This window comes from Lipophrys pholis (assembly GCF_963383615.2).
Source record: "Lipophrys pholis genome assembly, chromosome: 9".
In the NCBI taxonomy this organism is placed as follows: domain Eukaryota; kingdom Metazoa; phylum Chordata; class Actinopteri; order Blenniiformes; family Blenniidae; genus Lipophrys; species Lipophrys pholis.
This window is the reverse complement of record NC_137639.1, coordinates 860,749-885,748: the sequence shown is the minus strand read 5'-3', so window position 1 is coordinate 885,748 and position 25,000 is coordinate 860,749. Positions and strand designations below refer to the sequence as shown.

Here is a 25,000-nt window from a genome sequence, read left to right as displayed (position 1 = left end):
CCGAGCCTTGTCCCCGGCCTTGTCCCTTGCCTTGCCTTGTCCCTTGCCTTGCCCTTGCCTTGTCCCCAGCCTTGCCCCGAGCCTTGCCCCTAGCCTTGTCCCTAGCCTTGCCCCGAGGCCTTGTCCCTAGACTTACCCCGAGCCTTGTCTCGAGCCTTGCCCCGAGCCTTGTCCCGAGCATTGTCCCTAGCCTTGTCCCGAGCCTTGTCCCTAGCCTTGCCCCGAGCCTTGTCCCTGGCCTTGTCCCTTGCCTTGCCTTGTCCCGAGCCTTGCCCTTGCCTTGTCCCCAGCCTTGCCCCGAGCCTTGCCCCTAGCCTTGTCCCTAGCCTTGTCCCTAGCCTTGCCTCGAGCCTTGTCCCTGGCCTTGTCCGTTGCCTTGCCTTGTCCCGAGCCTTGCCCATGCCTTGTCCCGAGCCTTGCCCCGAGCCTTGCCCCAAGCCTTGCCCCTAGCCTTGCCGATGGCTTTGCCGCTGGCATTGGCTGTGGCGAACCAGACAGTGATGGAAGAGGTGAGGATGGATTTGATGACGGCAGAGCAGAAGTTCACCATCAGCTTCTCAGGGACATGAAACTTCTTCAACTGCCGTCAAAAGAACATCCTCTGCTGAGCTTCAGGGTCTGTTCACATTCCAGTTTGATCCGGACCAGAGTCTCTTCAGGGTCTGTTCACATTCCAGTTTGATCCGGACCAGAGTCTCCTCAGGGAAGAACCGTTTCCTTTGGGCGATGTGAACAGAACCACCAACTGTGGAATGCTGGGTCTTGCTTCATTTACAAATAAAATCTTTCTAGAGGGCAGGATGAGAGGATGTGACGTAGAGTGCAATGCATTCTGGGTAGTATAGAAACAAAAGTAACTGCACAAATCAGAAGAAGCAGATGCAGAAAGGAAAAGTTTAGAAAATATCTTGCGGGCAGACGTGAAGTAATGAGGAAGACTCTCATTGATGTCTGGTCTGAAGATTATACATCATGGTTGTTTGTGGCTACCCATTAGCCACGAGCTAACTATCCTAGCCACCAATCAATGAGCCGTCTTTCTTCTTCCCTTCCTCTCTGGTCAGTGTTTGTTTTTGGAGACAGCGCCCCCTAACCAGCAGCTAGTGTAACTGCGTGAGGTTTTCCAGGCGGTTGGATCTGGTCTCTAAAGTGAAGGTGAAGGTCTCTGAACCAAATGAAGGGCTGAAGATTCTCGGTTCCGCCCCCTCCCAGGAGAACCGAGTCCTGGACTATCCAAAGTGAAAGGCCTCTTAGTGAGGGAGGGTCAACATGTCAAAGAATATTTCAACATAAACACTTTTAAGTTTCTGACTTTTCAAAGTTATTCTTTGAAAAATCACAATGAAAAGTTATTTATATATAATAAAAATCAATCTATATGTATTTATCTATTCTATATGTATTAACAATCTACTCTTGATTTGATTTGCATTGTATTTCACAATTTACATTTACAAAAACTTTCTTTATCCTGTCGTCTCGTGGATAGAGTCAAAGTGAAACGTCTTCGTTGGAAAAGTGAGGAGTTTTGTTATTGAGCTGTAAGTGACCATAAAGGATGGACGGATCAATCAATCTGATTTCATCTCGAATTCATATTTTATATCATTGATGGAATTTTGATATAATCATCAAGCTTTTTTTTCAAAGTAATTTTTATATCCTTTTTTTTCTTTTAAATCTGATAAAATGTACTCACTATATGATATGCATGCAGTAAATACATTTTAACAGCTCCACAATTTCTATTGATAGAATATCCAGATTCAGCCCTGTTTGAAAACAATGACTTTTTTTCCAGGATTATAGATTATCATCAGAATTTATTTATTTATTTATATATTTTATAATAAATAAACAAATAAATAAACAAATAAATAAATAAATAAATAAATAAATAAAAAGACTTTTGGATTAAAGTCAGAATTTGTGCCGTTTTCTTCAGACTCTAGAGATCAATGTCAGTATTTAGAATTCATTAGAATTCTCAGATTAAAGTCAGAATTTTGATGTTCAGTGTTTAGAGATTTTTGTTGAAATATTTTTTTCCCAGAATTTGGTGATTAAAGTCAGTTATTGCTTTTATTTAAATAAAATTTCAGTTTATTCTCAATATTGTGGCTTTTGAGCCCAGATTGTACTTTTTCTGGTGATCAGTCTAACGGAACCCCCCGCCCCCCCCCCGTCCCCCCCCCCACCGACGCAGACTGAATGAAAGTACGTGACCGGCGCCGCGTTGCGTCGTTAATGAGTCGCGCGTCAGGAGAGCGTGTGAATGAGCAGGACCTGAGCGAAGCCCCGCCCCCCGAGCGCTCCCATTGGTCGTCCCGGTCCGCCCAGAGTCCTGGAGCCCCGCCCCCGAACGATGCCTGGCCAGCTTCTTAACAGTGCACCGGTCCATCGGCGGTTCCAGAGGAGGCAGCGCGGCGCAGAGAGGGGTTGAGCAGTGAGACCCGCCACGGCAGCACGAGCACGACACGAGAGACGGTGCAGTGAGCGTGAACACTCAGAGGAGACCGACACCGGAGACTTGAACCCACAACCGCCTCCGCGCAGCGGGATCAATGAAGAAAGGACACCGGTGCGTAAAGTTGGCAAGCTGACCCGCCCGGCTGTGCGCCCTCCCCCTCCCGGTGCCTTCATCCCCCTCGGAGGAGCCGCTCTGCTCGGTTTGCCGGGTTCCAGCCGGGATTTTCTGCTCCCCTGCTGAACGGAGCCATCCCGGAGTCTTTGTCTGCGGATGGTCGGTCTCTGCTCGGCGCGCCGCTGCCACACACCGGAGCTCTCCCTCATGGAGCCGCTCTGACACGTTTACCGCCACATATTCAAATAAATCCTATTTATTCAGACCGCGTGCTGCTTTGTCCACAGTGTTTGAACTGAATTATTTTTTGGACTCTTTAAACGACCGCTGAGATTTTACGACTCATCTTGCGGGATTACAACCATGAACTTTGTTGTCACTTTGGTACAAATCCTTTTTGCAGCAGTTCTTCATCTGTCCTCTGTAAAGGTGAGTCTTCTCTTTCACTGCGGCCACACATTCAACATTTACACTTCAATTCAAAGAAAACTTCCGCAATCAGTTATTTACAATCCAGGCAACACGTGTATTTATATATTTATTTATTGCGGAGGAGGATAAGTAACTGTGCGGGTTAATATCTCCATCTGTGGATTGAAAAGCTTTTGAAAAGCTTCGTAAATTGCTCTTCGATTATACATCCGATTTATATTTTACTCTATTAATATATTATAAATGACTCCTAGTCATGTATTTTCAAATGCATGTATTCATATTTGCGTTTTTACGCGCGCAGATTTATGATAATTCCTTCGTCATTTCTTGTTTTAGATTTTTTTATTTTAATTTATTTTTGCATTTAAGATGCGTAAAGGTGTGAGATTGGCTTGATGCTGCAGCTGCTGTGGATCCGGGTGTTGTGGAAGCTCAGACCCGGTTCCTGCAGGATGATGATGATGATGATGATGATGATGATGATGATGATGCCCATCTCGCTCCCACACTGGCTGCTTTTCTCACGCAATACCTCCGCTGGTTGCAGCAGCGCCTCTCTCTCTCTCTCTCTCTCTCTCTCTCTCTCTCTCTCTCTCTCTCTCTCTCTCTCTCTCTCTCTCTCTCTCTCTCTCTCATATCAAACCTTTTATTTAGAGAACGGGTTTCCGGCCCCTTTCAAACTAAATCCAGAAGACCTTTAGGTTGAAGTTTTTTCTCTCTCTTGTTTGGAGCTTGTTGGCTTGTGGATGTTTTCATGTTTTATTTCAGTATTTGTCTCCATCTGGACATACAAAGTGCAGTATTTTACTCCATGTTCTACAAAAGTCACTCATATTCATATAAACTCTTTATGTATTAAAAAGATCTGTCCAAGAAAGCTGTTAGGATTGATAATCCCTCCCAGATTGTTGAGCATAATTTAGATTTTAGTACAGAGTTTACGTCTGTTGTTAGACTTCCTAATCTTTGTCATATATTATGAAATCAACTGTTGAGATCCATCCAATAATATGCAGAACTCTTCTCCTTCTAGTTAGCGACTTATATCTAGGTACGTCCTTCTATGTGTACTACTGCTGTTGTTACACAGATAAAACAGAAATCATTTACAAATCCTAAGTTTTTGAGGCACAATCACAGATTTATGATTCAGTTAATAAAAATGCATTTTCCTGAAATTAATCATTTAGTTTTTTTCAAGGTTCTTTCTCAGAAATTAAAAGGAAAAAGCAGATTTCTATTCAAGCACCCCATTAGAGAACTGGTCGTAGTTTAACACAACAGTAAAATAAATACCAGACGTCTGTCTTCCTCTTGAAAAGCTTCTGCACCACTTCATCCAGTCCTTCTGGGTGGAGCTGCTCCCAGCTAACGGAGGTTCCACAGGGAGAACATGACCCTCACACAGGGAGAACATGACGCTCCACAGGGAGAACATGACCCTCACACAGGGAGAACATGACGCTCCACAGGGAGAACATGACGCTCCACAGGGAGAACATGACGCTCCACAGGGAGAACATGACCCTCACACAGGGAGAACATGACCCTCACACAGGGAGAACATGACCCTCACACAGGGAGAACATGACGCTCCACAGGGAGAACATGACCCTCACACAGGGAGAACATGACGCTCACACAGGGAGAACATGACGCTCCACAGGGAGAACATGACACTCACACAGGGAGAACATGACCCTCACACAGGGAGAACATGACGCTCACACAGGGAGAACATGACCGTCACACAGGGAGAACATGACCCTCACACAGGGAGAACATGACCCTCACACAGGGAGAACATGACCATCACACAGGGAGAACATGACGCTCACACAGGGAGAACATGACCCTCACACAGGGAGAACATGACCCTCACACAGGGAGAACATGACGCTCCACAGGGAGAACATGACGCTCCACAGGGAGAACATGACCGTCACACAGGGAGAACATGACCCTCACACAGGGAGAACATGACCCTCACACAGGGAGAACATGACGCTCACACAGGGAGAACATGACGCTCCACAGGGAGAACATGACGCTCCACAGGGAGAACATGACCCTCACACAGGGAGAACATGACGCTCACACAGGGAGAACATGACCGTCACACAGGGAGAACATGACCCTCACACAGGGAGAACATGACCCTCACACAGGGAGAACATGACCATCACACAGGGAGAACATGACGCTCACACAGGGAGAACATGACCGTCACACAGGGAGAACATGACGCTCACACAGGGAGAACATGACCCTCACACAGGGAGAACATGACGCTCACACAGGGAGAACATGACCCTCACACAGGGAGAACATTACGCTCACATAGGGAGAACATGACGCTCCACAGGGAGAACATGACGCTCCACACAGGGAGAACATGACGCTCCACAGGGAGAACATGCAAACTGACGCTCACACAGGGAGAACATGACGCTCACACAGGGAGAACATGACGCTCCACAGGGAGAACATGACGCTCCACACAGGGAGAACATGACGCTCCACAGGGAGAACATGCAAACTGACGCTCACACAGGGAGAACATGACGCTCCACAGGGAGAACATGCAAACTGACGCTCACACAGGGAGAACATGACGCTCACACAGGGAGAACATGACGCTCACACAGGGAGAACATGACCCTCACACAGGGAGAACATGACGCTCCACAGGGAGAACATGACGCTCCACAGGGAGAACATGACGCTCACACAGGGAGAACATGCAAACTGACGCTCACACAGGGAGAACATGACGCTCCACACAGGGAGAACATGACGCTCACACAGGGAGAACATGACGCTCCACACAGGGAGAACATGACGCTCACACAGGGAGAACATGACGCTCACACAGGGAGAACATGACGCTCCACACAGGGAGAACATGACGCTCACACAGGGAGAACATGACGCTCCACACAGGGAGAACATGACGCTCACACAAGGAGAACATGACGCTCACACAGGGAGAACATGACGCTCCACACAGGGAGAACATGACGCTCACACAGGGAGAACATGACGCTCCACACAGGGAGAACATGACGCTCCACACAGGGAGAACATGACGCTCACACAGGGAGAACATGACGCTCCACACAGGGAGAACATGACGCTCACACAGGGAGAACATGATGCTCCACACAGGGAGAACATGACGCTCACACAGGGAGAACATGACGCTCACACAGGGAGAACATGACGCTCACACAGGGAGAACATGACGCTCCACAGGGAGAACATGACGCTCCACAGAGAACAGCCTGACCTCCACCCGACCACATCATATTGAATGACCTGATCCATCAATGCAAACATACACTTCCATGCAGCTTAAGGTTTCCTCCATCAACTTTTGCAGGTCTTGGATGAGCTGCCACGCCTTTTTTCTTTCTTTCCAGAGCTGCAGCGTTGACGTCCCTCTGACCTGACTCTGTAATATAATCACCACTTTCATCACTTAAATTTAGTTTTCTCTTCTATTGAATTGCATCAAACTGCACTTCAGCAGATTCTATCCAAACAACACAAATTAATTATTGTTTTGAATCTGTACACTCCTCGTACTACACTCTTTATTAACCCTTCATTAAAAGGTACATGGTGTACGACACAACAACGCCACTTGTGTGAGTTGGAAGGCAGCACCAAGTCACATTGACCGTCTGGTCGCCGTTGGTGTTTCTACCATTTCTTCTTTCTTCTTTGTTTTGTGGCTGGACAGACGAGATGAGTGACTCCCAGCCGGTGGGGCCAGGGGGGATTCTGGTCCACCTCATGTCAGGTGGTCCGGTGGACTTATTACTAGACTGTTTAAATCATTGTGAAATAGAAACAATACATTGTCAAGATAGTCCAGTAACATGCATTCAAGGAGTATTTGTAAATCTCCACTGTGAGCTGGTGCTGTTGGTTAAAATGTGTTTGACTTTGTTCTGATGTGCATCTCTTCCAGACGGCCAGTCTCAACAAGGGAGTGGACAAGAGTAAAAATGAAGGTAAGTTTTCCTCTTGCTGTGTGAAACCTATTTCCTTCCTTAGCACAGGTGCAGAATTGTAGGATTTTCCTTGGCGAGGAAATGCATAAATCAAAGTTCGAAGCGGTGAAAGGTCTAATTTGGGACTTTGGAGTGACCATAAAACGTCAGGATTCCCAGTGAGGTCTGTGGAGCCACTCTCCGGTGTGTTGAGTCCAAACAGGAGCCGACAGTCAGCCTTCATCCAGAGCCACGTTGGCGCCGGGCCATGGCTTCCCTGTCCGCTGACAGGGATGGAGATGCTAATTAGTCGGGACGAGCAGCGTCTCTGAAAAGGTTTGCTGGTTTGTTTTACTGCTGCACATTGTCAGGGAACGTGCTAGCTGACGACACAGCGGGGACTGATTAGTCCACGTGGTGGTTCGTGCCGCCCAGCAACAACAGACCTCACAGGAAGGACGGAAACTGTTTGGCTCCTTCACCTGTTCAGAGTTTAGAGTGAAGGTGTGAAATCATGAGGTCACCAGCAGATTCGAGGTAACTGCACCTTCCAGATTGATGTGAACAAGTCGGACAGACTTTAAGTCGTCGACTGCTGGTGTCAAATTACAAGAACAGGATGAGATCTAAATCAAAACCATGAATAGGAATAATTTCAATAATGACTTGGGGAGTTCCCAAAAAAAACTTAAAGTTTCTTCTAATTCCATTCATCCACATCTCTCTCTCACACACACACACACACACACACACACACACACACACACACACACACACACACACACACACACACACACACACACACACACACACACACACACACACACACACACGTCATTGTCTTAATTACCCATTGATTATGTGTGACAGGGACCTGAGTGTAGAGTTGTGGACATAACAGACAGTTGGTAGGAACTCGTGAGGTAATCAGCGACTTGTTCTGGTTATTATTGAAGACAGAGGAGCGTATAATCTAGTAAATCTCTCTGAGGTGTGAGAGGATGACCCAAACCGTCACATGAGACAAAGACAGATGAATGACAATGCACAGGGACGTAAGGCATCAATTCTCAGCTCCAAACGGGTTGATGGATGAGTAACAGCGGCTTTACAGAGAACTTCAACCATCATGTTTAACAGATTCAGTCAGAACGTCTTTAAGACTTCTCCGGATGTGTTGAAGGGTTCCGTCAGACCTTCATTCACAGAAACAATAAGAAAAAGCATTGAAGCTGTTCTGGCACATTTAGGCCTCATTTACACGACAACATCTCAAATGAAAACTCATCGTTTTTCTGTTTCAGAAAAAGTTTCAGGTTTACACGGCAAAGTTTTGAAAATGATGTCCATTTCCAAGGAAACGGGAGAAACACTGAAAACAATGTGTTTAGCATGGTGGGCCACTAGAGGGGGCTGTTTGCTTTGATAACGTGCAGCAGCTGCATTTCCTTCGTCAACACGAAGCCCAACGTTTTCAAAAAGTTTAATTTTCAGTGTCTCCGAACTCCGTTGTTGTGTCACCCAGAACACCATGAAATGTTTCCGTTGTCACTTGAAAACTGCTGCACATCATCACGTTGATCTCGTGATCTTCCGTCAGTTTAGTGATCTAGTGTTCTCTCGTCAGTCTAGTGATCTTGTGATCTCCCGGCAGTCTAGTGATCTAGTGATCTCCCAGCAGTCTAGTGATCTAGTGATCTCTCGTCAGTCTAGTGATCTTGTGATCTCCCGGCAGTCTAGTGATCTAGTGATCTCCCGTCAGTCTAGTGATCTAGTGATCTCTCGTCAGTCTAGTGATCTAGTGATCTCCCAGCAGTCTAGTGATCTAGTGATCTCTCGTCAGTCTAGTGATCTAGTGATGTCCCGTCAGCCTCGTGATCTAGTGATCTCTCGTCAGCCTAGTGATCTAGTGATCTCCCGTCAGACTAGTGATCTAGTGATCTCTCGTCAGTCTAGTGATCTAGTGATCTCCCTTCAGTCTAGTGATCTAGTGATGTCCCTTCAGTCTAGTGTTCTCTCGTCAGTCTAGTGATCTAGTGATGTCCCGTCAGCCTAGTGATCTAGTGATCTCTCGTCAGCCTAGTGATCTAGTGATCTCCCGTCAGACTAGTGATCTAGTGTTCTCTCGTCGGTCTAGTGACCTAGTGTTCTCTCGTCAGTCTAGTGATCTAGTGTTCTCTCGTCGGTCCAGTGATCTAGTGATGTCCCGTCAGTCTAGTGATCTAGTGATGTCCCGTCAGCCTAGTGATCTAGTGATCTCCCGTCAGACTAGTGATCTAGTGATCTCCCATCAGTCTAGTGATCTAGTGTTCTCTCGTCGGTCCAGTGATCTAGTGATCTCCCGTCAGTCTAGTGATCTAGTGATGTCCCGTCAGTCTAGTGATCTAGTGATCTCCCATCAGTCTAGTGATCTAGTGATCTCTCGTCAGTCTAGTGATCTAGTGATGTCCCGTCAGTCTAGTGATCTAGTGATGTCCCTTCAGTCTAGTGATCTAGTGATGTCCCGTCAGTCTAGTGAAAGGAATCAGAACAGCTGAGTCATCCTCCATACAGCGTCGACATGATGCTGCAGATTTAGTCTTCATAAAGAGAAACCATGTGATCCTGCCCTGAGCCCTTCCACTTATTTTCCATATCAGAAGTCAGGACATCTGTCTTCCTATTTGACGTCTCCAATACATTTCTCCAGGATCGGTTGACATTTCTCTGAGGAATAGAATTGTGAAGAGTTGGTGCGTGGCTTTAATTCCGACACATTGGGTGGTTTTTCTGGGGTCACATGTCAGAGGTGAGCGCTGGCGCCACGGTGCCTGAGGTCACGGCTGCTCTGACGAATCAGAGGTCAGGAGTCTGCCGGGGGCATGAGGAACAGTGTGGCTGTAGCGTGGGAGGGATTATTCTGGGCTCCACGCTCCTCCTCACTCATACAGACATTCAGCAAAGTCGAGCCGCCTTCCATGTGAGTCTTTGAGTTTTCTGTCACTGGGATTAAAGCAAAGTTTAGTCCAATCCCTCAGCTGACTTTGACCCATAGGGTTTGATCTACTGCTGCTGTATTATTAGAGCCTAATACTCATCTTGGTTTACAATTACTGCATGTCAACAACTTTACCCTGAAAATGGAATATTAAAAAAAACATCTGTTGCAAATGGTCTCGGTTCCATAGTCATTTGCTTCCATTCACCATGAATTACAAAAGGAAAAATCATGGAACAAAGAAATGACTGTGGGAAAATGAAGAGTAACTCAAGAGACTCAGAACAGATTGGAAGAATTCCACCGATTATCTGATAAAGTCAGCTATTAAAAGTGTGTGTGTGTGTGGGGTGGGGGGGGGGGGGGGGGGGGGCAGCTGAAGAAATGTCTCCCACCAAACAGCTGCAGCGTCTCTCAGCTTATTTCCTCTTCAGTCTGGTTAATAGCAGATTTCATCATAAACATAAGTCTTATTGCCCATTGTAAATTAATCATAGAGCATAAAGTCTTCCCGGCACCTGCCCACTCTGATAGACGCCACTGATATTCCATATTTAGAAAGGAAGGTACATGTTACTGCACACGTCGGTCAGTGTCTCATTAGCTCCTGAGCCTTTGGCACTAATAGTCTCCCTGGTTTATCAAATTGTTATGAATTCTGTATTTTTCTAAAGACTCCTAATCATTTCTTCAGTCATCAGATGTTGGTGCTTAATGGTCCGTATCTTGTCTTTCTTCTTGTAGTCATCCCCATCACAGAAGTCATCACCAAGAGCATGTGCCAGCCCCGGGAGGTGCTGGTGGACATCTTCCAGGAGTACCCAGAAGACACTGAGCACACCTACATCCCGTCCTGCGTGGTCCTCAAACGCTGCGGGGGCTGCTGCAACGACGAGGCCTTGGAGTGCGTACCAACGGAAACCCGCAACGTCACATTGCAGGTGAGCTCCAGGGAGGGAGGACGCCGGGCGGAAGAACTGTGTGGACTCCTGAAAGGGTAATGTGACATCTGAGTGCAGAACCAGCCGGCTCCTTCTCAGTGAAGGAAGTGAGCAGAGATGCCCCAGACCCTTAACCCTCGGTACAGGACTAAGAGGAGTTTGTACTTTCACCTTGGTGGTGGGTAAATTGGAGTAGGCCATGTAAGACAGCGGTTCCAAACCTCAGGAATACCTTAAGTAACATGTTTGGAACCATTCGACCATTCATCTAAAGCCTACTTTATTATACAAATGACCGTAGTTCTTCATTCACGTAGTGTATAAATGATGTAATGTCCTTCAACATGCAGTATATCAGAGGAAGGTTCTGTGTTGTTCGTTCAGTGTGGATGATCGTAGAGTCGCACGGCTTTTCTCTCCAGAAACAGACTGAGAAAACCAAGTGGTGAGTCTTGGTATCTTAGAAATGTTGTTTGGCCTGGTGCAGCGTGTTTACAGCCATGACTGAGCGGTTAACGCTCGCCGCCCTGGCCGCTGTTTGCAAATACGTGCATATATATATACTGTATATGTATACATACATTTGACAGCTGATGTGCTGGCAGTGTTGACATGCGGAGCTGACAGATCTGTGTCTCCACACTGGGCTATAAGTTCCTCTGCTGTTTTCATGCCAACCTCTGCTTGTTTGTCTTCCAGGTGATGCGGTTGAGACCGATGGTCAGCAAACATACTGCTCATTTAAGCTTCACAGAGCATCAAAAATGTGTTTGTAGGTAAGAACTGGCCTTCTCTGACACACATCAAGCAGTCACTCCACGAAGTCCGAAATCTTCATTAATCTGCCTTTCTTGTTGCATTTCTAGAGTCAAGCCGGAAGTGGAAGCAAAGAAAGAATAGTAAGTACATGTTCTGTCTTTTCTTGTCAAAGTCAAACGCACACGCCTTCCCCTTCCTCTGAGCTGTGTGGCTGTGAGCTGAGGATCGAGGCTGTTGTCAGCCGGTAGTGGCTCAGTTTCTGTTGCTCTGAAGCTCCATGAGCACGACAGACTGCATGTTTGGGTTGCTACCAAAGAAAGCTGTTGCCGCTGTAAGCGTGCACATTTTACGGCGTTGGGTTTAGTGGGTTATGGTGCGGCCGTATCAGTGAGCAGTGGTGGTTTAGCCGGCCGACCTCACGCCACCCGCTGCCGTCTGCACGCCTGACTCCAGGTGCATAAACCCGACCCCCGGCCCTCGGCCACTTCCCCAGTCTAACCATAGCAACAGGTGTCATGCGGTTAACCTATTTATATTTTTAGTGTTGTAACCAGAGGATGAGCGCCGTTAGAGCTCGCTGGCTGTCACAGTGTACACAGGACTGTGCGTCTCGGCGCTCCCTACACGTCTTAAAGGCTCCGGCGGGAGCTGGGCTCCTTTAATCGGATCAGAGGTGTGCGTGCGCCCTGGCTCGGTGAAACCCGGTGGATTGGTGGAGGAGAGATGAGATCCATGTGTTTGTGGTAGGGTTGAGCTCAGCTTGGTCAGACGTCTGCCTGTCGTGGAGCACGTAGGCAGCTGGCAGAGGCGCTGGAACCAAGCCGGGCCAGAGCTCCTCAGCCGTCTGAATCATCACACAGCTCCGGTTCTCTGTTCGGAGCTCTGCTCAGATTGCAGCTCCTGTTTGCCCTCGTTAGCTGATTGAAAGTCTGCGTTCCCATTTCAAGGTCAGCATTTATCTCTTTTACACAGATTGTTTCTTATCTCAGTTCTCATTTTATATTTTTGCTCAACTACAGTTTCTTTTCTTTTCTAAAGTAAGAAAAGTGCTTTAGAGGTTCGATGGTTTTGTGAGCTGACATGATGCGTAAAATTAGCCAAAGACAGTTTCTCCCTCCAGTCCTCAGATATGTGCAGCAGACAGCAGCTGGAAAACAAACCTTTGCTTCCTGTCCAGATGAAACATCTGGCCTGAACACGGCATTTTACGCTTTTGAATTTAACTACAATCACTAGACGTAGAAAGCTAAAGCTAACAATGCTGCCGCTGAAAAGGCAACACTCTGGGGAAATGGGATAAACACAACTTTTTGAAAATGCTTCAACTCTGTCTCCATGGAAACGGGTAAAACAGCATTTATGAAATGCTCCTTCTGCGACTGGTCACCATGTTGGTAGTAACTAGTTCCTCTGCACATGCTCAGTAGAGCCAACCAGAACAAAGTTTCCTCCGTGGTGTCATGACTGCCAGTCTATATTCTCCTGGACTTGGTGCTTTTATTTTGACAGTCACCGTAATAACAATCCAACTTAGTACTTTTATTTTGACAGTCACTGTAATAACAATCTAACTTGGTACTTTTATTTTGACAGTCACCATAATAACCATCCAACTTGGTACTTTTATTTTGACAGTCACTGTAATAACAATCTAACTTGGTACTTTTATTTTGACAGTCACCGTAATAACAATCCAACTTAGTACTTTTATTTTGACAGTCACCGTAATAACAATCTAACTTGGTAGTTTTATTTTGACAGTCACCATAATAACCATCTAACTTGGTACTTTTATTTTGACAGTCACCATAATAACCATCTAACTTGGTGGTCTGTCCGTGTTCCTCACTGTTTATGTTTAGAGCTCATTGATCTCTGCTGTTTGTATGTTTGTGTACTTTCAGTACTAAAACTAAGAACAGCACCAACTAGTGGCCCAACATGAAAACTACATTGTTTTCAGTGTTTCTTCCATGTTCACATCGTTCTTAAAACGTTCCTGTGTATAAAATAAGAATGTTGGCAAAAAGTTTTTTTAAAGATGCGTATAAATGTTATAGACCCTAAGGATTAATTCTAATGTAATATATGTTTTCTATTAAAAAGTAATATGTGTCCAGCCTCTGTTGATTTTAAACTCATTTAGAAACATAAATAAATTTAGCTTTTAGATTCAATCGTGCAGCACTATGAATTTCTAAAATAGTAACACTTCCATATGAAAAGACAGTTATAAAGATTTTAGGTCATTTTTTACAGTTTCAGTGATTCTATTTTCTTTTTTATACTGTCGAGTCATATAAATCATACCCACTGGAGCTGTAACTGAAGAATATCAGACGTGCTGTTTGTTTTCATACAACAAATCAGGGAGGTCACACAGAATGTCATTTGAAGTTCCTCTTCAGACGTGTGATTTTTCACCCACAAACATGAAAGGGAGACAAAGCACGGTTCCTTGTTGACCTTTAATAACTACACATATGTAATTAGTGCTCCCCTTGTTGAGTCTGTGGTGTGACCTTCTATCTCATAAGCTCCGATACACCATCTGTTGAGTATAATTCACCTTCAAACTATTATTCATTATTACAAAGGAAATGTGCTGAAACCAGGAAGTCCGGCGGGAACTTGTTTGCTCTGTGAGGCTTTGCAAGTCTTTTCAAAGAAGTTGCGTTTCCCCTCGTTTCCATGGAGACCGATTCTGAGAATTTAACGAATGTTGTGTTTTCAGAGTGAACCGACACCCAAAATTCAAGAAAAGTTTTGTTTTCTTACTTCTGGACAAAATCCTGCCTTTTTTGAATTGGATGAATTGATTTGACGACCTTCATGTGCAACACAAGCCAATGACCCGGACGACACATCGGAAAGGCCTTTTCAGGGATTAGTCAGTTGGATACTTGACCCAATTATAAAGGAGTCTTGTGCTTCTGCTGGGTGCAGTGCTGCCTTCACACTGCCGCCAGGACAAATTAGGGGTCAGACCCCCTCCGGAGGTCGTGTGGATTACTCTGAGCTCAAGTGTAAATGTGATTGTGTTGCCAGTGGACCAACGAGAGCTCTCCATGACGCTTTTCTCAAACCGCCAGGCCACCGTGCTCCGGAAGGATTCGGTGTTGGTCGATGTCACCGGTTGTCTGTTAGAGCTGCTACTTTAGCCTTTAGCTTCAGGTGTGTTTGTTTTGGTCGTACTCATCCATGAAAATGTCACCATAAAGGAAAGGCGGACACATGAGCCAGGACACTGGAGACTCCTTAAGGTGTGAACGGGGTGAGAGTGTTGGAGGTGTGAACGGGGTGGGGTGAGAGTGTTGGAGGTGTGAATGGGGTGAGAGTGTTGGAGGTGTGAACGGGGTGGGGTGAGAGTGTTGGAGGTGTGAACGGGGTGGGGTGTTGGAGGTGTGAACGGGGTGAGAGTGTTGGAGGTGTGAACGGGGTGGGGTGTTGGAGGTGTGAACGGGGTGAGAGTGTTGGAGGTGTGAACGGGGTGGGGTGTTGGAGGTGTGAACGGGGTGAGAGTGTTGGAGGTGTGAACGGGGTGAGAGTGTTGGAGGTGTGAACGGGGTGAGAGTGTTGGAGGTGTGAACGGGGTGAGAGTGTTGGAGGGAGCCACACTGAAGCAGAATGTCAGAGGTGAAGAGTGGCTGATGCCGGCGGCGTGGTGCGCTGCCATAAAGGGGGAGGTGTGTGTGTTGGGGTGGGTCGGGTATTGCATGGGTGTCTTCGTCTGCCCTTTCTGCAGAATCTGCTCTCTAGCTTAGATCTCTCTCCCTCTCTCTCCCTCTCTCTCCCTCTCTCTCCCTCTCTCTCCCTCTCTCTCCCTCTCTCTCCCTCTCTCTCCCTCTCTCTCCCTTTTTGCTTCTCTTGCAGCCACTGTGCGCCTTGCTCAGAGAGAAGGAAGCGCTTGTTTGTGCAGGACCCTTTCACCTGTCAATGTTCCTGCAAATTCACACAGTTAGACTGCAAGTCCAGGCAGCTTGAGTTAAACGAAAGAACTTGCAGGTTTGTTCCAATCAAACACGTGCCTTGATCCCCCTTTTTTATTTCCCACCCATCTCTGTGCTTTTAGCCTGGAAGCATTTCCTTCAGAGAACGCATGTTTCTCCCTCTGCTGTCTGTGAATGTCGTGTTGTGTTCGTAGATGGGAATGTGTAGGTTCCGTGCTTGGTTCTTGCTTGCATTGTGTTCTGTCTTGATGGTCTTATCAGTGTTGCTGAATTCTTGTTTTCATCCAATGTGATTGTTGCACAACACCAAGCTCCTCAGCCCAGACTTGAACCTTTGCCATCACTCATTATATATAAAAAGCGTGGACGGGGTTGGAAACTCCCAGGCCTATATATTCCATACAAGGTCAGTTGTTTACTTTTCCATCGACACAAGCTGTTGTCGAGTGAAATTGCTGGATCTCTAAGATGCCTCTGGCAAACTAAGTGCTTTTCTTGGATGCCAACAGGCTTTGTGAGCACGAACGGGAGGAAAGAGAAAGTCCTGTCCTTCGACCAGCACGTAAACCTTGAGAGCTTTGGTTTTCCCATAAATCCTCATTCACCTGAGGTGGTATCCAGTTTGTAGACAGTTTTATTATTACCCAGCAGCATCTGAAGATAGCACATTACATTGCTGGTGAGTAAAGTCTTTCTAGTAGTTAAATGGTTGGAGAACTGCGAGTGTTTCCCCGTAGACCAAGCCGTTTTAACATTTCATATCTAGGTGAGCTCAAATCAATCCAGACATACACATCATCAATTTTCACAAAGTTTCTGTTTGTCTTGTTCGTTTCTCAGTAATAAAATACTAAATATCACAAGGACCAGTGAACTAGTATGATGAAGAATGACAATCTACGTTTAAGCTTTCCTTCTTATCAAATTGCACACATTGTTCCTCATTAACTGTACTCTTCATTATCTAGATTTAAAAAAAATAATATTGGTGGTTGTGGTAGATATGCTGAGTGGAGCAGAAAACATTGTTAGCTCAGTGTTAATCAGTAACCGTTTACGACGGCAGCAACTGGTGGAGAGCGGAGACCTTGGGCATGTAGCTCAGACAATCTGTGATGAAGAGCTCTTTTCCTCATCACTGCTCAGCGTCTCAGTCGTTTCCAGTGGTGGAGTCTAGGTATACACAGGTACACAGCAAATACCCACTTATTGTTCAGTCAGCGTTGTGTCCACTCACTTCCAAATCCCCCATGATGCATCACTCAGCCGTATCTACGATCCCTAGGATGATGAAGCCATGACCCGCCCTACTCTGCCGCTGATTGGCTCGTACTCGCTGCTTCCACTCATCTGATTGGTTGATGTTTACGGCGCAGTCGATCCAGAGTAGGGCGGGTCATGACAATAAGCAAACACTATGGAGGGCTTCTCAGTCATCTTACATGCCACTACGTATCTGGGCTGCTTTGGAAGTTGAGAGTATAGCTGCTTCTGCAGGGACCGCCACCGTGGAAACCTGGTCAGAAACGACTTTAATTCAAACTCTTTCCAGCTTTTAATGGGAAATACTGCTCCGTCCACACTGGGAGGATATTCACACTAATCCGACGAGCCTCGCTATTAAATGGGAAAATGGCTGCTAAAGTTCCGCCTTGGTAGAAAGATATTTCCTTTTAAAAACTGAAAGTGTTTTGATGATGGCAACAAAAGTCTCTTAGTGTCAGTGTCTGAGTGTTTCTGCTGGTTCTGGAGTTCGCTGGCCTTTCTGGTAAAACAGAGCCAGAGCAGAAGGGTTTTATTGGACTTCTTGTGCTGACACATGACAAAGTAGTTAAAGGCGATTCTTAGCATTCAGCAGCTAAGAGGGGAGGAAGATCTTTTTAAGAGGTAAGAACCTCCTACAGAACCAGACTTTAGAGGTGGGGGGCATCGTCCTCACCCAGAGCAGCTGAGAGAACAATGAAGGAACCTCCTACAGAACCAGACTTTAGAGGTGGGGGGCATCGTCCTCACCCAGAGCAGCTGAGAGAACAATGAAGGAACCTCCTATAGAACCAGACTTTAGAGGTGGGGGGCATCGTCCTCACCCAGAGCAGCTGAGAGAACAATGAAGGAACCTCCTATAGAACCAGACTTTAGAGGTGGGGCGCATCGTCCTCACCCAGAGCAGCTGAGAGAACAATGAAGGAACCTGCAGCCCCAAAAACACGTTTCACCATCAGACTCATCCACAAGGAGAATTACACAAATGAATACAACCATAACATGAGTATGAGAATACATTTTAGGATAAATCATACTTATGTATTGAGTCCTGGACCTGGATGAATCCAGAAAAAGTCATCCAGATCTGTTTCAGTGGTATCTTTCACAAAGAGGTCACCAAATCTAACGGATGAAAGAGTCAAAACAACACTGCTATTTTTAAAATGCAACGAGAAAACCTTTCAGTGTTTATACTCACTAAGAACTTTATTTTTGTTATTAACCCAAACCTTGATATCAACATGTTTCATCAGTTCATCAGCTGCCCCACCAACAAGTTACTAAAAAGTAATCTGTATGTTCAGATGGCATGCGAGGGTAATTTCCACATACCAAAGAGAAGTAAAAGCCACCTGCTCATGAGGATGTTGGACTTTGCTTTTCCATGAGTCGACACTTACAGTCTGTCAATGGACGCAGTGCCGCTCGTCTCCACGAGCTGCTGGAGCTCCTGTCTCTGCTTAACAAAGCTGTGCTCCACGACCTGTCCTGACCTCGACCACAGCCATGACCCCCGCCCCCCCCCCCCCCCCCCCCACTCTATGCTTGTGGAGAGTCACACACTTCTGGGGTCATGATTCCAGTTGGCTGATCAGTGTCCGGGGGGTTTGGGCGAAGGGGGTCTCAGGATGTGGGATTAGGTGCTTGTCCCCCCGCCCCACCCCACGCCCATGTGTGTCTACTGTTTGCCGTCCTATGGGTTGGAACTGGGCTAATAAGATTCAATGGATGGTAGAAAATCCACTTTCTTAATCCATCGACCTGAACAAAGACCAGCAGGCAGAACGTGACCTCGGTCGTTCCTCCGTCACCGTCCTCCTCTCCCCCTGCCGTCCTCGTCTCCTAACAATCCCTTCGTTTGAATGCAGAATAATTGTGTTACGTTGGCCAGATTACATTAACCAGATGTTCCTCTCTTCCTCCAGATGTGACAAACCGAGGAGATGAGACCAGCAACACTGTTATGAAGGAATTCTTTTCTTGGCACAGCACTTTTTGAAACGTCAGGATGCATTCCCTGCAAGGACACAAAGCGACAACGGAAGACGGGACATTGTGAATGCAGAGCTCCATAGCCCGTTTTCTGTCTAAAGATATTAATATATGTGTATTTACTATACCACTTCGACAATGTTTATCGCTGCTACGTTAAAGAGAAAACTGAGTATTTAAAATGACGGGAACGCACCGGCGGCGTGTGAACAGGAAACTCTTCAGCACAAGAGCTGGGAAAGAAGATTTATTGTATGTAACACTTCACTGGATGCTCATCTGCTGTGGATATCATGAGAGATTTCTAAGTAACGACAAAACCGGCGACTTGATTGCGCGGTGCACCGGAAGCCAGACGGTCGGACGAAGAGGCCGTCCCACGTCTGAGGAACTTTCATTGGCAGGCCCAGGAACTCTTTCCCTTGATGACACGATGTGACGTCTGTCTCCACTGCATGGACTGACTGACTCCGGCCGGTATGAGAACCGAAGCTTCTCTCCGCCGAGCTCACGGTTGAACCTGAAGAGACTGCGGTCACGTGTCGCGGTGACGGATAATGTGAAGATGACTTTCTCCCCAACTAAAAGGGCTCCAGAGAACCGGGCGACTGATCAGCCCCGCTGCCACGTTTCAGCCTTAAGAGATGTTCAGACGCTGGCTCGGAGTGGCCGTGTCCAGGGACACTGAAGCAGCACATGGTTCTGATCAGGCCACCTTCATGTACCCCCCCCCCCCCCCCCCCCCCCCGGGGGAAAACAAATGTCTCTTTTTGTGCACAAAGTATATTATTTACATTTGGAGATATTGTGTTCCTGTCACACAATACGTTGAAACAAGGCTGTCTAAAGGGATACTACTGTAGGTATATTCAGAGAATTGAAGTAACTAGACGACTGATCAGAGAAGATCCGCTCCACAGAAATCCACCACCTTCCTTTTCGTTCACAGTGTTCCAAAAGAAGCAAAGAGCCGTTCTGTCAATCACAATCTGTATATACTTACCAGATATCTCTTTGTATATGACACTACATCTAATTTATAGAATATGTTCAGTATTTTGTATGAAGATATTTATTTGCAGTGTTAAAGTTATTTCATGTTTGTACTCCTCAGCTGTTTTCGATTTGTCCACAAATGGAATGTTTTTTGTTTTTTTGGTTATTGTGGGAAAAAAAGGACTTTGACATTCCACTTAAACTGAAACTGTGTTTCTCAGCAGCTGGAGGGAATCATCGCCGGCCCGTTGGCCGATAAAAACCCCAACCACCAACATGTGCGTGGCTGATGTGCCAACACAGGTGTTTTTCATTTGGGGCTGGGAAAGCAGACATGTGATTTGGCACTCGGCCGGCCTGCAGGCATGTCATGTGTTTGAGCACTCTCGAAGTCACTTGGTCAGTTCGGACCTAATTTGAAGAAGACTGTCGGATCAGAGCGAGGCCTCTAGTTTGAGGGCAGCGATTCCATTTCAGATGAAGCTTTTGTTAAACTGTTACCATGTGAGAAAGACCTGCCTCACCAATGAGCCACAGGACGGATCCTTGTAGGAAAAAGTCCTACAGAGTTATGATAATAATACAGTACTATTATATGCGTAAGTCATTCCATAGCAGGAAAAATCCCAACAAACTTATTTTCTATGAATATCCTCAATGTTCCTAATGTCCTGCGTGCTAAAGTCCAAGCTCATTATGTCCTCTATTTTTGATACAAGGGGGTGTGGTTTTCAAAAGTGGGCGGGGCTTGTGGAAAACAAGGAATGTTCAAAAACACCAAAGTTATGTAAGATTTTATCCTTGAACCCTTCATGCCAGATCCTTGAATCCTCTCTGGATTATTTCACACTATGAGATGTTTGTGACCTCGACAAAAAGTTGCCAAACACCAATAGAGGATATAAACTTTAAATCTAACTCGTGATTTCGTAATTTAACATTATTTATATAAAATGTGAAGCTAATTTGCCATTTGTGAGATTTCTCTTGTGGAATGACCAATATGAAGGTAAAATCAGGATATTTGATATGAAATATGTGGGTCAGACTCGGTTGTGGTGCTTTGCTTTCACAAAAGTTTATTCTGTAAAGACTGTGTCTATGGAACGCTGGAGTTCAACAGTACAGAGTACAATAATAGACTATGACCAAAAGGAAATATATCCCTGGCATGCGCCTCATTTCAGCAGCGTATGCAGAAAAACCAGACTAATTCTGAAGAGATTAATGATTAACTTGGCTGATCTCTGAGTTTCACATCGTCAATAGAATGAGTCAACTTCTTCTAACAATCAGTCGATGGCACCAACCAGAACAAAATAACTTGCTGGCTGGAAGCAGAACTTAATTATATGGCTCCACGTGTTTGATCAAATCCACACTTTATCCCCCGGGTGCCTCCCGCAGGAGCTGAAAGAGGCCAACAGAGAGCCAACTGGAGACTCTGATATCAACCCGACTCTAACCTGCATCCAGCATTCTGACCTGAAACCAGCCACTGATATCCACACTTATATTCAAATAGGAGATTAACGCCGACCCGCCAGGCTCAGTGCAGCTCCAGGAGGCAAGTCTCCACCCGAGCCTCACACCATTTCCCACTTTACTTCCTGTTAGAGAATCTGTTCTGCTGAGTCACACCTCGTCTCTACACGTTACCGCTGCTGTGTGTGTGTGTGTGTGTGTGTGTGTGTGTGTGTGTGTGTGTGTGTGTGTGTGTGTGTGTGTGTGTGTGTGTGTGTGTGTGTGTGTGTGTGTGTGTGTGTGTGTGTGTTGCTCTCTCAGACTAGAGGCCCTCGGAGTGTGTTTCTGGCTCGGTGCCCACGGCCTCGTTCCACTTCTCTCTTTGTATTTAAATGACTTTTCTTTGACTGCAGCCACACATTTTAGTATATTTTCACATTAATATATTTATTGCTGTAAAATGTTTTACATGTTAATAGTTTTTAGTGTAACTATTAAAACATATTTATTTTGAAAATGCAATGTTTTTTATTAAAGTCAACGGGTTTGAAAGCTCATTGTTTTCTGGTGTGACACTGGATTGTGGATGAACAGGATGGGGGGTGACGGAAAAAGTGATTGGGGGTAGAGTTTAATATTCTTTGTTTTGGGGGTGCACTGATAGCACAATTTTAAAGGTAGAGTACAAGTATTAACCCTTAGCTACTTGCCGATGTACTTCTTCAATACTACTAAGAGTAATTCATAGTAAACTATACACGAAGGCTGTGTCAATGCTACGTCACCTCCAACAGCCTTGAAGGTTTCGTATACGAAAGAGTCTCCAGTAGCATAGCGCCGAGCGTAGCGTCATCTATGAACTGTGCTCTGCGTACTGCAGACCGAGGGACCGCCATTCAGTCAGACTTTAGTCATGTTTAGTTTGGAGCATTGAAATTCATTGGCATGTAGCATGTAGCATGTAGCATGTAGCAGGGATTGGACTAGAGAGATAAATTTACAGCATCCGTACATCATCGGGCCGATACGGGTATCAGTACCGGTCCATCCCATCTGTATCTTTCTACAAAAGGAATTAGTGGTGGTTAGCACAAGCAGATCTCATAAAAACACAGTTTGTTGTCATACTAATGGTTAGAATTATATAAAAACTAAGACTGCACAATATATCATCAGTTGCAGTACACATATCTGAAGACCCACAAAACTGCAATAAATTGTAGGTTTCCATGAACTGTGCATTGTAAATATACTGGATTTGACTGAGTCCGACTACTAGATTGACAAAAGTTTGTATTCTACTTCATTATTTCAACATTGCATTACAAATCACATGTTAAACTAATATTGTGCATATATATATATATATATATATATATATACACACAACAAAAATATAAATGCAACACTTTTATTTTTCATAAGCTAAACTCAAAGATCTAAAACATTTCCTATAAATACAAAAGGCCGAATTCTCTCAAATATTGTTGACAAATCTGTCTAAATCTGTTAGTGACCACTTTTCCTTTGCCGAGATAATCCATCCCACCTCACTGGTGTGGCAGATCAAGATGCTGATTAGACAGCATGAATATTTCACAGGTGTGTCTTATATATATATATGTATATTTATATATATGTATACACACACACACACACACACACACACACAAAGCCGTCCACACGTCATCGTTTTCCGCACATTAGCTGAAAATGATGACATCATGGCCCCGCCTCTCGACCTATAACCCCGCCTCCCTCTCATGATGTCACTTAACAACAACAACATGACGGACTACCTCCTACAGGTGGCGCTGCAGAAGCTGCTGATGCCTCCTTAATGAGGCTTTCCCCAAGGGGTCAAGAAAATCAAGAAGTCTGTCAAGACTGGAACACATCCGTCCAACTACCTGCCTGTCCATGTCCATCCATCCATCCATCCATCCATCCATCCATCCATCCATCCACCCATCCATCCATCCATCCATCCATCCATCCATCCATCCACCCATCCATCCATCCATCTATCCATTGATCCACCCATCCATCCATCCATCCATCCATCCATCCATCCATCCATCCATCCATCCACCCATCCATCCATCCATCCATCTATCCATTGATCCACCCATCCATCCATCCATCCATTCTTCCACCCATCCATCCATCTATCCATTGATCCATCCATCCACCCATCCATCCATCTATCCATTGATCCATCCACCCATCCATCCATTCATCCATCCCTCCATCCATCCATCCACCCATCCATCCATCCATCCATCCATCCATCCATCCATCCATCCACCCATCCTCCCATCCATCCATTCATTCATCCATTCATCCACCCATCCATCCATTCATCCACCCATCCACCCATCCACCCATCCATCCATTCATCCATCCATCTATCCATTGATCCATCCATCCATCCATTCATCCATCCATCTATCAATTGATCCATCCACCCATCCACCCATCCATTCATCCACCCATCCATCCATTCATCCACCCATCCTCCCATCCATCCACCCATCCACCCATCCATCCATTCATCCATCCATCTATCCATTGATCCATCCATCCATCCATTCATCCATCCATCTATCCATTGATCCATCCACCCATCCACCCACCCATCCATCCATTCATCCACCCATCCACCCATCCATTCATCCACCCATCCATCCATTCTTCCACCCATCCTCCCATCCATCCACCCATTCATCCACCCATCCACCCATCCACCCATCCATCCATCCACCCATCCCTCTGTTCCTCTTCATCCAGCCAGGGTCGGTCCCAGCTGGTTGTGGTTGTTAAAAGAAGATGGAGGAGAGGAGAGGAGGAGAGGAGAGGAGGTGACAGCAGAGGATTAAATCACTCCAGTCACCTTTGTTATCTTTGAGTTGAGTTTCAAATGTGGAGGGAATAGTTGCATGATATAGAGAAATAAAAGAGCAATCAGGCTGATCAGCAGCAGAACCAGAACCAGAGCGTCCAGCTCCTGATCAGGACATAATGAGGGTCAGCTTCCTCTGACCTCCAGCCTGTGGACCTGAGACTCTTCTGCTCTATTTTCCAGAGGAGCTGTTCTTCATTACGTCTATGAGCTGCTTGTTTCAAAGCATCTGAATTTCATTTGAGATTTCTATTGTAGAAAGTTTTTCTTTTTCTTGTGGTGGAGGTCAAATGAAGAACTCGTACTACTGTGGAGGGCGGAGCCACACCTTCTCAAGTCTGCATCCTACCAATCAACTTATCTTTCCTTTAAAATCACAGTGTCGTGTGGTTTGGAGAAATGACTGTTTCTGCAGGAATTAATCCTGAACCTTCATCACAGTAGAGGCTCGTCATTACCTCCTCGTCACAAAATCCTCCTTTCTTCATCCATTTCCTCAAAAAGAAAAAAGAAAACTCAGTTACCAACTCATTTCTAGCAAGTTGCTACGAGGCTACCGTATTAAACACAAACACCTTTACAAGCTGATTTATGAAAGGTAAACATTGAGCCCGATCGCATAAAAATCCATATATTCACCAGCTGAAGGTGATATTGTGTGGAAGCAACATGCAAACTAACTGGCCCTATCTATTTAGTGTTTTCCTTCATCAGGCTCCAGTAACGCTTCCAGATC

At 45.7% G+C, this 25,000-nt stretch overlaps 1 protein-coding gene across 1 annotated transcript; it reads left to right on the top strand.

Annotated features, from left to right (window-relative positions):
- Positions 1 to 2,411: 2,411 nt before the first annotated feature.
- Positions 2,412 to 21,919, top strand: vegfaa (vascular endothelial growth factor Aa). Its single transcript, XM_080472519.1, has 6 exons — positions 2,412 to 3,013; positions 6,996 to 7,038; positions 10,739 to 10,935; positions 11,635 to 11,711; positions 11,802 to 11,834; positions 18,836 to 21,919. Coding segments are annotated over exons 1-6 (417 nt in total). The 5' UTR covers positions 2,412 to 2,947; the 3' UTR covers positions 18,837 to 21,919.
- Positions 21,920 to 25,000: the final 3,081 nt, after the last annotated feature.

Excerpts from the sequence above, each read along its gene's own strand:
- vegfaa (XM_080472519.1), top strand. The coding sequence starts at position 2,948 with ATGAACTTTGTTGTCACTTTGGTACAAATCCTTTTTGCAGCAGTTCTT. Across the intron at positions 3,014-6,995 it reads TTCATCTGTCCTCTGTAAAG|ACGGCCAGTCTCAACAAGGG; the intron begins GTGAGTCTTCTC and ends CATCTCTTCCAG. Across the intron at positions 11,712-11,801 it reads CATCAAAAATGTGTTTGTAG|AGTCAAGCCGGAAGTGGAAG; the intron begins GTAAGAACTGGC and ends TTGCATTTCTAG.